We start from the raw sequence: 16,014 nt of genomic DNA on the forward strand, positions 1-16,014 counted from the left end.
GTAAAATATACATGAAATGTCAAGCAGTATTTCAAGAAATGTACATTAGTACACTTAGATCTTGTATGGACTCCAAGATTAAAAGTTGTTACATTTTATGCATCAGTGTATCATTCTCTCCATTGCCAATTCTTTTTATTTCTTCTATGAAGTTTTCCTGATTAATACCAATACGGCTGCCAAAAATATGTCTGAAGAGACTCATCTATTTTGTTCCCTTTGAATGTGCCATATTTTAAAGGGGAAGGGAAGGTTTCTTCTGAGAAACATTATTTTAATTATATGTTCAACAAACATTTTTGTATTAACATTAAACCTTTTTTTAGTATTATATGTCTTTGAAGATCAAGTCTTTTGCTTGGCCAGTAACTATATGACAGACAACAGTCTAACAACCACCCCCTAAATTTTCACAGCCATCCATCATACCTTCTTTACCACAGTTTAATCTGTTCATTTCCATAGCTTTCAGTTCCATAGCTTGATGAAGCATACAACAAGAATCAATAAGAGCAGTGCTTTTTTCTGGGGGGATGCAGGGGTACCCCTAAACATTTTGTGAATCTAAGTTCGGTCTCATTGAGGGGCAGTATTTCAATATGAGTAGGAAAATGAGAGTATCCCTAAAAAAAATTATAGAAAAAAACCCACTGAATAAGAGCATTTTCATATACTAATCTGGAATTAAACAGATAGTGTTTCTGCAATGCTCTAATATGGAAACATGAGATTTATAATCTATGCAGAACTTTTTGCTGGTCAAAGTCAGCCCTTGAACAGTAGAATAGAAGAATTCAAAGCTTTTAATTTTTCTTTTTTTAAAGAAAAAGGACTGAAGAACTGCCATCTCAGAAATCAAAAGGTAATTTGTCAATGTATTTCAGTGTCTCTGTGATAAAAGCCAAACCCCCAATATTTTGCCTCCTTCAGATTATCTTCCTTATCAGATAGAAATGAGCAAAGCACATTCAAGTTACAATACACAAAAGTGAAACGTGGTGCTGAAGTTGACTAGCTCTGGGAAGGTATATGACATCTCAATTATCTTTCCTTTCCTCCAGAGTCCTAACCATATATACAGGGTCTCACAAGAACCAAAGGGAGATCCTCCCCAATCTATAGCTCTCTTTCCTTGATTTCCATGAACAGCAAGTGCTAAGCACCCATCTTTGTGGGATTCAGTCTAACTGCAGACACCTTTTTGCTGCTCTTCTGCCTGAGAAATCTGTGCCATTCCTTACAGACAACTCCCATGCTGGGTGAAGCTAAATGTATTTTGCTTGTAAATTCCTGGATGTTCCTTAGAAACTATATCAATCTAGGATCAGCTAGTGATTGAAATTATTGCTGTTTATTTTAAGGCAACCTGCTATCCCTGAAGCCTTCAATTTAAAAAATTACTTCAGATCAAAAGCCTGCAGTTGATTCTGTCTAGCTACAGGATTGTCCCACTCAACTTGCATTAGCGTTTCGACCATGCTCAGAACATTTAAGGAGAATTAAAGGCAATCTGCTAACAGACCTTCTGCCTTCCCCAAATCTAGATCCCATATTTAGGAGAGTTAACATGGTAATGACAGTGGCTGAATTAAGAAGGAAACATCCCTCAATGTGTTCCATGTGACAAGAACAGCGTGTGTGTTTCTGCTCCAGGGGCTTACTCCCAGGCAAGTGTACACATAGGAGTGTAGTCTTAGGCACACAACAGGGGCTTGCAACACCCATTCTACGGCAAAAAAATATTTGCGAAAGTTTAACTTCAAAAACTAAACATTTGCAATGAGACATGTTGTAGCTGATGTTTTGTTGTAAACAGTATTGGATGCTACTGTTACAAATTGGATACAATATTTCCTTATACATTCTTAATACTTATATGCAGTTTTTCAGAGCAAAGCCCTTCTAAGGCAGTTAACAGAATATACTTTCATGTAAATACAGGATAATTTATATATATATATATATATATATATATACACACACACACACACACACACAGCACAGGCCCTCAACTGAAGTTGTACCTAAGCACAATGGAGTGGTGCCTGAAAGAGAACACATTATTTACTAAATCAGCAGTTTAGGTTTACGAATCTGAATTGACACATTAAAAGCCTATTTGAATTCCCTTCTACTTGCCTTCAATTCAGAAGATGAATAATCTGCAGAATATTAAACATTTTTTAAGTGAAGTCAGTACAAATGTAAGAGATTGTATGAAATTGCTTGCATAAAGGAGAAATGGAACTGCATCGGTTAGGGAAGAAAGGAAACCTTGCATCTTTATTTAAGGTATGTTTCATTTGGGCTATGCACTTAATCTTCAAGCAAATTTCATAAAGACATTGGTAAAAAAGAAAAGGCAAGTAATGTGCCTTGTGCTGTATCCACATGGGAGCTAATCAACTAGTCAGGTCATGAAGCCACCCCTACCACGGGTCCTTAGCTCCCACATTTCCATGATGTAACACAGAGTGCTTATGATTTGTTTGTCCATATGTCCAGTCACTACGCACAACCAGCCCCAACATGAGCACAGCTGGCACAAGCCACTGTGTCATCTGAAACCACCCTCAGACAATAAGTTGTGAAATCTGCCATTTCCAATATTTTAATTAAATGAGTGAAGGTATTTCAGAGGAGTTTCAATGAAGTAAACAGTATGACAACATAGCGGGCTTTCACTTTTGGATCTGAAAGAACAAAATGGGTTGTTTAGAATGATCAGCTGGTTGCTAGGCAGGCTTCTTCTTAACTTCCCATGGCTACATTTGCAATGATAGGAGCTATATTTAGACCCAATTTAAATGTGACACAAGGCTTGATTTTTTTAAAATCCACAGCCATGTGGAATTCTATGTGACTGGTTCACTTTTATACTAGATCATCAGCATGCAGTTAGTATGCCAGCTATGATGCTGCCTAGGTGGCATGCTAGGCTGCATGACCTCTAGCTCTGTATGTCATTTGCAGCTCACAAGTGACCTTGTAAAGTAGGGATAAGGAACCTGTGGTCTTCCAGATGCCACTGAACTATAACTCCCATAATCCCTCAGATGCTAATAAGATTTGGAGTCCAACAATTCCTGGAGGGCCACAGGTTTCCCACCTCTGTTGTAAAACCTCTCCTGTTTACGTGAGAGCCCTCCCTGCCCCCTTTCTCAGGGGAGAAAGGTAGGAGAGACTGGGAGCTAAAGCAAGCTATGAGGCTCATTTCAAGTTGGACCCATCTCAAAGACCCAGTCCAAAACAAGAACTGGAACTGGAAAAGTTTGCATTTAAAGTTCACTCAAAGTCTCATGGCATCACTTGTCACAGATTCCTAGTGCCAGCCATGTGAAATCCCATACAGGTACATCCCCAATGTCATGATTAAGCCTTGTGTGATAGTACACTATATAGGAAATTCAGTCTCTGTGCTAAACAAAATTCAATGGGCAATTTGTAATGGGCATAAGAACATTCGGCAGTATACAGGGAGTTTACTATAGATCCCCAAGCCAAACGGAGGACATAGATGATGCCTTCCTGGAACAGATGGCCAAGCATGCAAAAGGAAGGGAGATAGTAGTAATGGGGGACTTCAATTACCCGGATATTTGTTGGATGTCAAACTCAGCCAAGAGCATAAGGTCAAACAGATTCCTCACTGCCCTTGCAGACAACTTCATTGTCCAGAAAGTGGGAGAAGCAACAAGAGGAACAGCCATTTTAGATCTGGTCCTAACCAATGTTGATGACCTGGTTAGTGGGGTAGAAGTGGAAGGATCATTAGGCGCGAGTGATCATGCTCTTCTGAAGTTTACTATACAGCGGAAAGGAGCAGCCAAGCATACTAGGACTCAATTTCTCGACTTTAAGAAAGCCGACTTCATAAAGCTTAGGGAAGTGCTGGGTGAGATCCCATGGACAGTAATACTAAAAGGAAAGGGAGTTCAAGATGGCTGGGAGTTTGTTAAGAGGGAGATAGTAAAAGCACAACTTCAGGCAATACCAATGAGACGGAAACATGGAAGGTGCCTAAAGAAGCCAGGGTGGCTATCTAAAGAACTTTTAACTGAGTTAAGATTAAAAAAGGATGTGTACAAAAAATGGAAAAGGGGGGAAACCACCAAAGAGGAATTCAAACAAATAGCCAGCACGTGTAGACACAAAGTCAGAAAAGCTAAAGCACAAAATGAACTCAGGCTTGCTAGAGAGGTTAAAAGCAACAAAAAAGGCTTTTATGGGTATGTTCGTAGCAAAAGGAAGAACAAAGAAACCGTGGGGTCACTCAGAGGAGAAGATGGTGAAATGCAAACAGGGGACACAGAAAGGGCTGAACTCCTCAATGCCTTCTTTGCCTCAGTCTTCTCCGATAAAGAAAACAATGCCCGACCTGAAGAATTTGGAGCAAATGATTCAGCAGAGGAAACACAGCCCAGAATAACTAAGGAGATAGTACAAGAATACTTGGCTAGTCTAGATGTATTCAAGTCTCCAGGGCCAGATGAACTGCATCCAAGAGTATTAAAAGAACTGGCAGATGTGATTTCAGAACCACTGGCAGTCATCTTTGAGAATTCCTGGAGAACAGGCGAAGTCCCGGCAGACTGGAGGAGGGCAAATGTTGTCCCTATTTTCAAAAAGGGGAAAAGAGAGGACCCAAATAATTACCGCCCAGTCAGTCTGACATCAATACCAGGGAAGATTCTGGAGCAGATCATTAAGCAAACAGTCTGTGAGCACCTAGAAAGGAATGCTGTGATCACCAATAGTCAGCATGGATTTCTGAAAAATAAGTCATGTCAGACTAACCTGATCTCGTTTTTTGACAGAATTACAAGCCTGGTAGATGAAGGGAACGCAGTGGATGTAGTCTACCTTGATTTCAGCAAGGCATTTGACAAGGTGCCCCATGATATTCTTGTAAAGAAGCTGGTAAAATGCGGTCTTGACTATGCTACCACTCAGTGGATTTGTAACTGGCTGACTGACCGAACCCAAAGGGTGCTCATCAATGGTTCCTCTTCATCCTGGAGAAGAGTGACTAGTGGGGTGCCACAGGGTTCTGTCTTGGGCCCGGTCTTATTCAACATCTTTATCAACGACTTGGATGATGGACTCAAGGGCATCCTGATCAAATTTGCAGATGACACCAAACTGGGAGGGGTGGCTAACACCCCAGAGGACAGGATCACACTTCAAAACGACCTTGACAGATTAGAGAACTGGGCCAAAACAAACAAGATGAATTTTAACAGGGAGAAATGTAAAGTATTGCACTTGGGCAAAAAAAATGAGAGGCACAAATACAAGATGGGTGACACCTGGCTTGAGAGCAGTACATGTGAAAAGGATCTAGGAGTCTTGGTTGACCACAAACTTGACATGAGCCAACAGTGTGACGCGGCAGCTAAAAAAGCCAATGCAATTCTGGGCCTCATCAATAGGAGTATAGCATCTAGATCAAGGGAAGTAATAGTGCCACTGTATTCTGCTCTGGTCAGACCTCACCTGGAGTACTGTGTCCAGTTCTGGGCACCACAGTTCAAGAAGGACACTGACAAACTGGAACGTGTCCAGAGGAGGGCAACCAAAATGGTCAAAGGGCTGGAAATGATGCCTTATGAGGAACGGCTAAGGGAGCTGGGCATGTTTAGCCTGGAGAAGAGGAGGTTAAGGGGTGATATGATAGCCATGTTCAAATATATAAAAGGATGTCACATAGAGGAGGGAGAAAGGCTGTTTTCTGCTGCTCCAGAGAAGCTGACACGGAGCAATGGATCCAAACTACAAGAAAGAAGATTCCACCTAAACATTAGGAAGAACTTCCTGACAGTAAGAGCTGTTCGACAGTGGAATTTGCTGCCAAGGAGTGTGGTGGAGTCTCCTTCTTTGGAGGTCTTTAAGCAGAGGCTTGACAACCATATGTCAGGAGTGCTCTGATGGTGTTTCCTGCTTGGCAGGGGGTTGGACTCGATGGCCCTTGTGGTCTCTTCCAACTCTATGATTCTATGATTCTATGATTCTATGATTCTATGAAGGGAGCAAAACAGTACTGCTTACATTTCAGGGAGGCGGGGAGGTAGAATTTTTTGTCATTGTCATGCTTCTGGTAGATCCTACTTCACATTCATCGTATATATTGCTTTTAGCTGGAACAGTTATGTAGTCTGAACTTTAAAATGATATATCTGGGTTCTCTCCTTTCTTTCCCTTTCACACAACTATACATAATGCAATTTTCATAATAATTGCTGTAACAGAAGCTAGAATTATATTACTCAGGGTTAGCACAAGATTTGAGAATCCTTTTTAGACTGATTTCCTTCACCTTGGAGAAAGGGTGTTGGTTCTTTTCAGAGCCAAGACTTGGTATAAAAAACATAACCAGAATAAATGCTGGCATTTGCTAAAGCACAAGACCTTATTTCAATAGAAATTGCAACTTCAGAGATTTTTAGTGAGTATACAGTATGAGTGATTTACGCAATTCAGGGTTATCAGAAGTTTGAAAATATACTTATATATTGTACACTATATAGATGTTTGATAGTTCAGTAAGACGGGTTGCAAAGTCAGCTTTGAAGTCACACACAACTGCATCATGATCCAACAAATGTGAAACAAACATCAGGAAAAACCATTTCAAAATTGCCAAACACAATTCAAATCCTTTTGTACCTTTAAGCAATGCAAAATACAATCATCTGACCAATGTACTTGTGCCTAAACAAACATATAAACCATCAATTAAAAATAATACCTCCAGTTATCTCAAAACTCTCAAGCACTTCTTCAATTCTCCTTTTCTATTATTTTCATAGCTTAAGGCAGGGGTGGGGAACTGCAACCCCCCCCCCCCCAAGGTTGTTGAACTTCAGCACGCAGTATCGCTGACTATTGGCCATGCTGGTTGTAGCTGATGGGATCTGGAGGTAAAGAACATTTTTGGGGGGAGGCTCAAGTTCCCCATCCCAGATTTAAGCTATGAATATACATGCTACTCAGCCATTTCTTCTCTTGCTCCTTTCCCCCCAAACAACAACAATACAGAGATTTTGAAAACTATCAAAGCCAGGCACAGAAGCAAGACAGCACATCCCTCAAATGAAAACAGTCTCTTGAAAATGTAACTGAGCTTGCACAGACAGTCATTCAGAAAAATCGGCAAAACCACAAAGAACATATGCCTCCCTTCACACATCCGAGTTATCACATGGAGAATGCAAAGCATACTTTACATAGCCAGAAAAATTATAATGAATGACTTCTACTACTTTAAATTATACGCTGTTTCACATTCAATAGCATCACAAACATTTAATATTTCAAAGAATTCCAGCAGGAGTGGCTGGTATGGCAGGGCGGTGCCGCGCTGCCACTTTCCTCATAGTCGTAGCACTGTAGCCTAGCAGGACAGTGAAGCAACAAAGTTGGGGCTGTATGGGTGCCCCAGTGAGGCAATATAGCAATCTGCAGAACCCTGCCCTTGCTCCCACTCATCCCTTCACCATTCTGGTAAGCATCAATAACAACACTGTCAAGAGGCAGTGGTTCAGCACCACTGCACTGCACTGGCCACAGCTGTGTGACTAAAAGAACCAAAACAGAGGCTAAAACAACTATTTGCTAATTCATCCATAGTCAAGCAAAACTAAAAATGAACACCTGCGGAATAAGCCAAATGACATTCATATTTCCTCTCAATAATAAAATCCTTCCATTTACCTTGACCTTGTCCGTTACCACGATCACTCCAAATCGTCAGAGTTACAATTAAAATCCAAGACATCCATCCAGCTACTCTGAAACACCCTTGTTCTTCAGCCATTGCATTATTGGACTCTACAGAGGCAAGAAAGAAAAGAAATCATCACAAATTGATCATCACACCCATGTAGAAATTATACATTTAAGGAGAAACTATATCCTTAGAGTTCATCTATTTGTCTATCTATTTCAAAATGTCAGTCTGTGTTACGGTATGGTATGGGGTGCTTGTTCATCCTTTTTTCCATAATTTGAAAAGATTTTTCAATACCTAGAATGAAATAATAATAGAAATGAAGGCAAAGTGTTATCATTAAGATTGCTACAAAAACAAAAAAAAAAGTTTTGAAAAAAGCAGATATATCATTCTCTTAGATTGTATATAACTATCAGGAAGAATAAGATAATTAAATTATGTTCCCATTTAAGTCTCTGAGGAATTCAAAATCTGGACTCTTATTTTCAATACTTTGTTTGGACACAGTGCCAATAACATTCCTTTTGTAAGGCACAAAACATAGAAGTACAACTCACAAGTATAGATTATATCATTTCTGGTGGCATAAACTATATTTTGTGATGTACACCCCAGCTCCTTATTCTTGCCTATCTATTTTGGCGTGAGAATGCTATGCATGCGAGTGCAGTATACCCAACTGAAGCCCTGGATCAGATGCGACTCAATGCCAGCTCATAAAGAACACTCTTCATTTGATCCTGCAATGTCCCACTTTTCCCTATTTTCAATAGAGAAATGGTGGCGGGTATGGAATTATGTGATCTCCGAGCCAAGGAGATAAGCAACTACAGTGGTACCTCGGGTTAAGTACTTAATTCATTCCGGAGGTCCGTACTTAACCTGAAACTGTTCTTAACCTGAAGCACCACTTTAGCTAATGGGGCCTCCTGCTGCTGCCGCGCCACCAGAGCACGATTTCTGTTCTCATCCTGAAGCAAAGTTCTTAACCTGAAGCACTATTTCTGGGTTAGCGGAGTCTGTAACCTGAAGCGTGTGTAACCTGAAGCGTGTGTAACCCAAGGTACCACTGTATATAAGAAATCTGAAAGGAGCACTATATGGGGAAGTTTTTTTTTTTTTACTGTTTGATGTTCTATTATGTTTTTATATATGTTCGAAGCTGCCCATAGTGGTTGGGGCAACCCAGTCAGATGGGTGGGGTATAATAAATTAAGTAATAGGACATCCCTATTTTCATTGGAGGGTATGGAGATAGTTTGGAGATAGTTGGAGACAGAGGCTTAACAAGCGTCAGAGAGCTCCAAACTTTGTTGGAGCGAGTTACTCATTTGGAAGTGTCCATGATTCTTCAGCTTTGCCTCTTTCTCCATGAAATCTGGCATTAGACCAACATGGTGTCTATCCACTTCCCCAGCCCCCATTCCACACAGTGTCTTCTTTGTCATTCAAATGGAAATTCTATCAGTAAAGATGTGGTCTATTCTATTCTATTATGGTCTATTCTAGGGACAGGACTATAAGTGTTAAACATATGAGAGGACGATGGGATGAGCATAGTAATGCCCCGAGCATAACAGATATCCTGTCACTGTTCTGGTAGTCTTCCAACTCATGGTAAGGTAAACTTCTGAAGTTTGGAACTTTCGTATCTGTAGAAGCTCACTGTGAGTTTTAGAACTTTGATTTCCCTTGGCTTAAGTTAGGCCAATAATTATCAGAAACTCTTTAAAATGAGCCACATGTTAAGTCAAGGGTGGGAGGGAGAACTAGTTCCACCTTCTTGGAGAGTTACACTGACCTGACTTTAATTTCTCAATAAGAGTTCTCAAAATGCCAACCAAAAGTGAAATGCACGGCTGAACTTAGATCATGATATGCCAGAAGAGGTCTATAGAACCTGTTTTCTTAATCGGGTCTTTAGTTACAGGTTGTCTTTCAGTGCTACTATTATTGAACTCACTATATTAACAGTGTCAATAAACTCTCAAAAAATTGTTGGTTTCAAAGAAATAAGAACAGATTCATTAATCTGTTTCAGACAGATACTTTTTTTATTAGGAGTAGTATAAACAGACAGATGGTGTTCAATTAGTTATTTACCTACGTTGGGATTTTAATGAACGCTGGTACAGATAATTTTCAATTTTGTCCTTATCTGCTGAAAGCTGATATTTCATAAATGCCAAATTGCTGTCTCTACATCCTTGCCAGTTTTCTATAAATATCAAAACCTCAAATTCATTAAAATTAATTATTAAACCTACATGGGATTCACTGTCTAGATTTTGTCAAACATATCTTTCACATGGGAATGTTAATGATCTGCTATAAACAGTCCTTCAAAGCATCATCTAGTTTGCTTCCTAGTTCAGTATGTGTGTGTGTGTACACCCACCAACCCACACCTCCTTTGCTTTTCTTAAAGATTCATATTTTAGCATGTGCCCTTAAGCTGTACTTTTCTATTGTTGCCCTGGGACAGCAACAAAATAGCATGGGCTATGGTCTTCTAGAAAAAGGAGCCTACACCAGCTATACAGAGGAAGTGGGTGACTGCCCACAACAGCAGAAACATGGTTTCATAGTACATGTTATGCGTATATGAATATATGCATACAGTGGCTCAATTCAGCCAATTCTCCAAACTGTGGAGGATTATTTGAAAGGTCCTTTCCTCTCACTGAGCTTCACTTTCAGTCTTCTGTTAATGCTAACATTAGATGGTACTCAAACCCAGAACTGGAAACCAGCTTCAAACTATTGCTTCCCATTTTGGTTGGAGAAAGCACCTACTGTATTTAGACAATGGAGGTGAACGGAAACTGCAAGATAAAAGTGAAACCACACATAAAGAAGAGGGAGTGTGCAAACCGATGGTTTGTTTCCAGTTCTCCAAATGTTTTGGAGGGTTGTGTGAACAGAGCCAAAAGCCCTATGCAGATGTTAGAACTGCATGAGGCTGAGAGCAAGGGTGGGTGTGCTGGTCCTTTTCCATCCATTTCAGCCCCACTGCCTGACCCATATGTCAGAGGGCAAAGGTCTGTAGACCTTCTCTGTGGTGCTACATGGTGGTGAGGTGAGTCACTGGGCTGTAACAGAGGGAGGAGGTCCAGTGGGTATGCCCCTGCTTTTCCCATCATTGCTTGAGGACAAGAATAACTGAACAGAACTATAGTACCCCCATCTTTGGAGCTCCCAGTCCCTTGAGTTGCATAAAACCCTTTCATCAGTGAGGTTTTGACACAAGTCAAAGATATATCTATTCACTCAGGCCTTAGAGTCTTCCTCATTGCAGTGTTGCTGGCTGACAGAGTTTGTTTTAAGAGCAACTATTTTTACTGTTTTAATGTTTAATGTGACAGAAGGGTGATGGTTGTTTTTAACTTCTTTATTTCTACTGCACTAATATTTTGCAATGAAGCCCAATAATTCACACAATCTCAGATACAACTTCGTAATCAATTTTGCCCCCCTAAAGTGACCCTAAAACAAATTTGTGCTTCACCTCTGGACACAAGTATTAAAAACCAACACAGTAGTAGGAAATATGAAATCAGATCTTTAAAAACATTTTGAAGGTTAACCATGATCAGAGAGAAGCAGTGCCTAAGGGAATGTCAATGTTAGAGAGAAGCTTCTGCCTAGAATATAAATTCCAAACTGAATAAGGAAAGGGGGGATGAAAGCGAAACACATAAATGCATATTGCACTTTTGACTTGGTATTGAAGAGAATGAGGGCTTTTTCGGGGGGGGGGGTGTTACCAACAGGGAGGAAATTAGTTTTCCCAATACCAACTATTTAGAAAACCAACCTCAAATCATGTTTAAGGCATGAACATCTTCAATTATCCTCTGTTTCTGTATGTTTTCATTACACAGAAGGCTGAAATGAATCACACACCATCGTTTTTGTTTCTTTATTAATGCATTGCTAAAAGTTATATATTATCATTTATCAATGTAAGTAGACTCCATCAGAAGGACAAATAAACCATTTTTCCTAACTTTGCAACACCTGCACACAGAGGCATTGAGAGGTGGCGGCCCAGGGGGAACTGAGCCCAAAGTCTTTCATGCTGGGCCCCAGATCTCCAGCCTCTCCTTTTTTAAAACTTAAAATTGTTTCTGTTACTTACCGTACTTTGCTTATGGGGTGTGTTACAAAGCACAGTGTAGGCAAAACCTCAGCCACCCAGCTACTTAATTTGTGTCCAGAGGCATTTCTTTCAGTTTCATTCTGATTGCAAGCAGCGGGTCCTGACAACAGATTGCAGGTGGGCTGGAGGGCATAGTATACTGGGCTCAAAAAACCCTCTAAGCACCCCACAGCTGAATATGAGCACATACATTCAGGAGCCTTTCCCCTCTATGAATTTGCACCCTGATTGTTAGCTTGAATATATATATTAGCATGTATCAAGGGCCTATCCCCCAAACCTTTTAAGTACCTTGCAATGCCCTGGCCCACACAGATCTTTAATGTGTCATTTTACTACTTTCCCCAAGTTAGTTATATAAGATTGGGGTGTTAGGGGAGGGGTAATACCTCTGGTGGGGGGACGACATCATGCTCCTTCTGGTACAGTTTGCCCATCTTGGGTCCCCATCCTGCACTGAGCTCTTACCTGTGGCTCCTAGAAGCTATCAGCATGCAATAGCAACCACACCCCAGGAATGGTTTTGACTGGTCAGCTAAACCAGATGAGGAAAGCCGATGGGTCTCAAACAATGAGTTAAGGACTTTCCCCTGCATGCAAAGCAGGCTCTGGTGGATTGAGCAGACATGACCAATAATAGATCCAATGGTCAAGAAGGCTGCTTCTGCACATGCTGTAGCAGAAAATGAGGGGTAGATAGGGCTCATCAACCAGGAAAGGTAGCCCATCTACCTGGAAAGGAAAACTTTGATCCTAAACCCATGCTGCCTTGTAGGGTATCTTTAGAAGAAGAAAAGGCTAAGGAGTAAACTCTACACAGATTTAGAGTGGAGTCCCTAAGACAGTTGGGACTCTGTATGCCTTTTTCTGGCAACTTCTGCAACAAAGGTGGTACCAAACATAATGCTCTGCTTTCCTTTGGACCACATCAGCAAGGCTGTGAGGGAGGCTTTGTCATCTGGGCAGCCCAGGACCTTTATACACACTGCCCAGGCTTGTGCCTCAGTGAGGTCACTTTGGTGCTGCTAATGCAGCAGTCTGACTTCACTCCCAGAGGCACACTATACATTGTCTCTTGAGACAGACAGATGCCAACAATTATATGAGTGCGTCACACATTTGGTTTGGTGGCAGTTTAGTTTCCTGCACAGGAGAGAAGCGAGAAACAGCTGGACTGATTTCCCTCATCTTTGACTAACCTTCTGGGCTTTCTGGGAATGAAGGGATGGCTGTTAACATTGCACAGAATTGCCTTGCCCTCAAGTGGCCCTGACTGGGAAAGGGGGAGGTACGAGATCCTGGGGAAACATCAGGAGAAACTATTCTTCCTTTCAATCTGCCTAAGGGCTCTGCGTGACCTCAGTCCTCACTGACTTTCATCCTTGTGATACACGTCTAATTCACAAATCCTTGGGCTGGCTGCTGCTGGTTTCAGAGACAGGAATACATTTTCGGCTAAGCTTCCTACTGACACTGGCTGGATGAATGTTTTTACTTTCTTCATAGTGACCCCACTTGTACTGTTCCAGTTTGGAGATGCGACTTTATATTGATGGCGAAACTGGCATTTTGCTTCAGGCAGAGGTTCCAGGGACTTTGAGCAAACTAACCAGCCAGTGGACTGGGTTTAAGTCACACACTCAGGGGCATGAGGACTCTCAGGCTTTCATCATTATCATCCTTTCCCTCAAAGCCCCTGACCTTATAGCACACTATTCCCAGCAGAATCCGTATTGCTTATGAGCATTGTCAGTATCTGAATATTCTCCTAGGTATCTTATCCTGGTGCTTTCCAAGGCATCTATTCTAAGTTACAAAATACTCAGCCTAAGTGGAAATTGGCTTTTGTGTTTCTTACACTAACAATTCTTGTTGACAGCAGTCAGGCTTATAATCAAATAATACTGCCAAGTTATCATACATGGTACCAAAATAAAGCATTTGATACTTTCAGTCACTCCAATTTTCACTGTATTGAAAGCAAGGAAGCTTTCATGATATAAAAAGAAGTATTTTCTTTAAGGCAATACCTCATCAATGCCTTACACATAAAAGTCCAGGACAATCACAGTATGTCTTTTAGTTTTTCTTTAAAAGGCTGTCTTATTTTTATTGTAAAAGCCACATTTACATAAGGCTTTAACTATAATCCAAAGCGTCTGGAGGGCATTAGGTTAGTAAAGACTGCCTTATGCAATCATTTTATAAGTTATCTGCATTATATTTCCCTGCAGCTGTGGTCCAAGTTAGATTCCAAGTAGCAGTTAGCATACTAGTCTTAAAAGTGGAAAACCAGGGCTCAAATATACACTAAGCCACCAAACTTACTAGGTAACCTCAGCCTAGTAGCTATCTATCAGCCTAACCTACAAGGTTATGCTTAAAATTCTACAAGGCAGGCTTAAGCAGTATGTGGACCGAGAACTCCCAGAAGTACAAGCTGGATTTTGAAGGGGCAGAGGAACCAGAGACCAAATTGCAAACATGCGCTGGATTATGGAGAAAGCTAGAGAGTTCCAGAAAGACATCTACTTCTGATTCATTGACTATGCAAAGCCTTTGACTGTGTCGACCACAGCAAACTATGGCAAGTTCTTAAAGAAATGGGAGTGCCTGATCACCTCATCTGTCTCCGGAGAAATCTCTATGTGGGACAAGAAGCTACAATTAGAACTGGATATGGAACAACTGATTGGTTCAAAATTAGGAAAGGAGTACAACAAGGCTGTATATTGTCTCCCTGCTTATTTAATTTATATGCAGAATTCATCAAGCGAAAGGCTGGGCTGGATGAATCCCAAACCGGAATTAAGATTGCCAGAAGAAATATCAACAACCTCAGATATGCAGATGACACAACCTTGATGGCAGAAAGTGAGGAGGAATTAAAGAACCTTTTAATGAGGGAGAGGAAAGAGGAGAGCGCAAAATATGGTCTGAAGCTCAACATCAAAAAAACGAAGATCATAGCCACTGGGCCCATCACCTCCTGGCAAATAGAAGGGGAAGAAATGGAGGCAGTGAGAGATTTTACTTTCTTGGGCATCTGATCACTGCAGATGGTAACAGCAGTCACGAAATTAAAAGACGCCTGCTTCTTGGGAGAAAAGCAATGACAAACCTAGACAGCATCTTAAAAAGCAGGGACATCACCTTGCTGACAAAGGTCCGTATAGTTAAAGCTATGGTTTCCCCAATAATGATGTATGGAAGTGAGAGCTGGACCATATAGAAGGCTGATCGCCGAAGAATTGATGCTTTTGAATTATGGTGCTGGAGGAGACTCTTGAGAGTCCCATGGTCTGCAAGAAAATCAAACCTCTCCATTCTTAAGGAAATCAGCCCTGAGTGCTCACTGGAAGGACAGATCGTGAAGCTGAGACTCCAATACTTTGGCCACCTCATGAGAAGAGAAGACTCCCTGAAAAAGACCCTGATGTTGGGAAAGATTGAGGGCACAAGGAGAAGGGGACGACAGAGGACGAGATGGTTGGACAGTGTTCTTGAAGCTACCAGCATGAGTTTGACCAAACTGCGGGAGGCAGTGGAAGACAGGAGTGCCAGGTGTGCTCTGGTCCATGGGGTCACGAAGTGTCAGGGAACTGCCATCAGTGCCGGAGGGAGAGAGCAAAAGCCAGAGGGATCATAGAGAGCGTCCAGGGATCGAGAGAAACAGCCCGTCATCTGGGGAAGGAAATCAGCATAGCACCAGTGGAGAGAGGGGGCAGGAGGCTGAAGTGGCGAGGCGGTCCCATGACTCCTTGCCTGGGACCAGCGGGGAGAGTAGGGGTCCTCCGTTGCCCACACCCTCTCTGCGCAGAAGGCTCCCGCGCAGAGAGAGTAGGCAGAGACTGGGCGTCAAAGAGCTTCTTTGCTGGAAGAAGTTTAAGAAACGCCCACTCACGGATTCTGCCAGTGACTGAGTCAGCCACGGGTGAGTGGTGGTCCGGACAGATAAAGTTTACTTTGGCAACTCAACCAGGTCTTTGCACCCAGACAGGGAGATAGTTGCCTGCTTGCGCACGAGCAACCCCTAGAAAACATTACACGAAGAGTCGGACACAATTAAATGACTAAACAACAACAATAGAGGGGGAATCTGCCCTGAGCAATTTGAACA

General features: G+C 41.6%; 1 protein-coding gene across 19 annotated transcripts in view; it reads right to left on the reverse strand.

Moving 5' to 3' along the window:
* ROBO2 (roundabout guidance receptor 2) overlaps positions 1-16,014 on the reverse strand; it is a 939,553-nt gene that overhangs the window by 910,651 nt on the left and 12,888 nt on the right. For all 19 annotated transcript variants that reach the window (XM_077927271.1, XM_028726915.2, XM_028726916.2 and 16 more), the window contains exon 2: positions 7,714-7,830. In XM_077927271.1, the coding sequence (XP_077783397.1) occupies positions 7,714-7,816 (103 nt within the window). In that variant the 5' untranslated portion in view covers positions 7,817-7,830. The remainder of the gene's footprint in view (positions 1-7,713; positions 7,831-16,014) is intronic.

This window comes from Podarcis muralis, chromosome 4 (assembly GCF_964188315.1).
Source record: "Podarcis muralis chromosome 4, rPodMur119.hap1.1, whole genome shotgun sequence".
NCBI lineage: Eukaryota > Metazoa > Chordata > Lepidosauria > Squamata > Lacertidae > Podarcis > Podarcis muralis.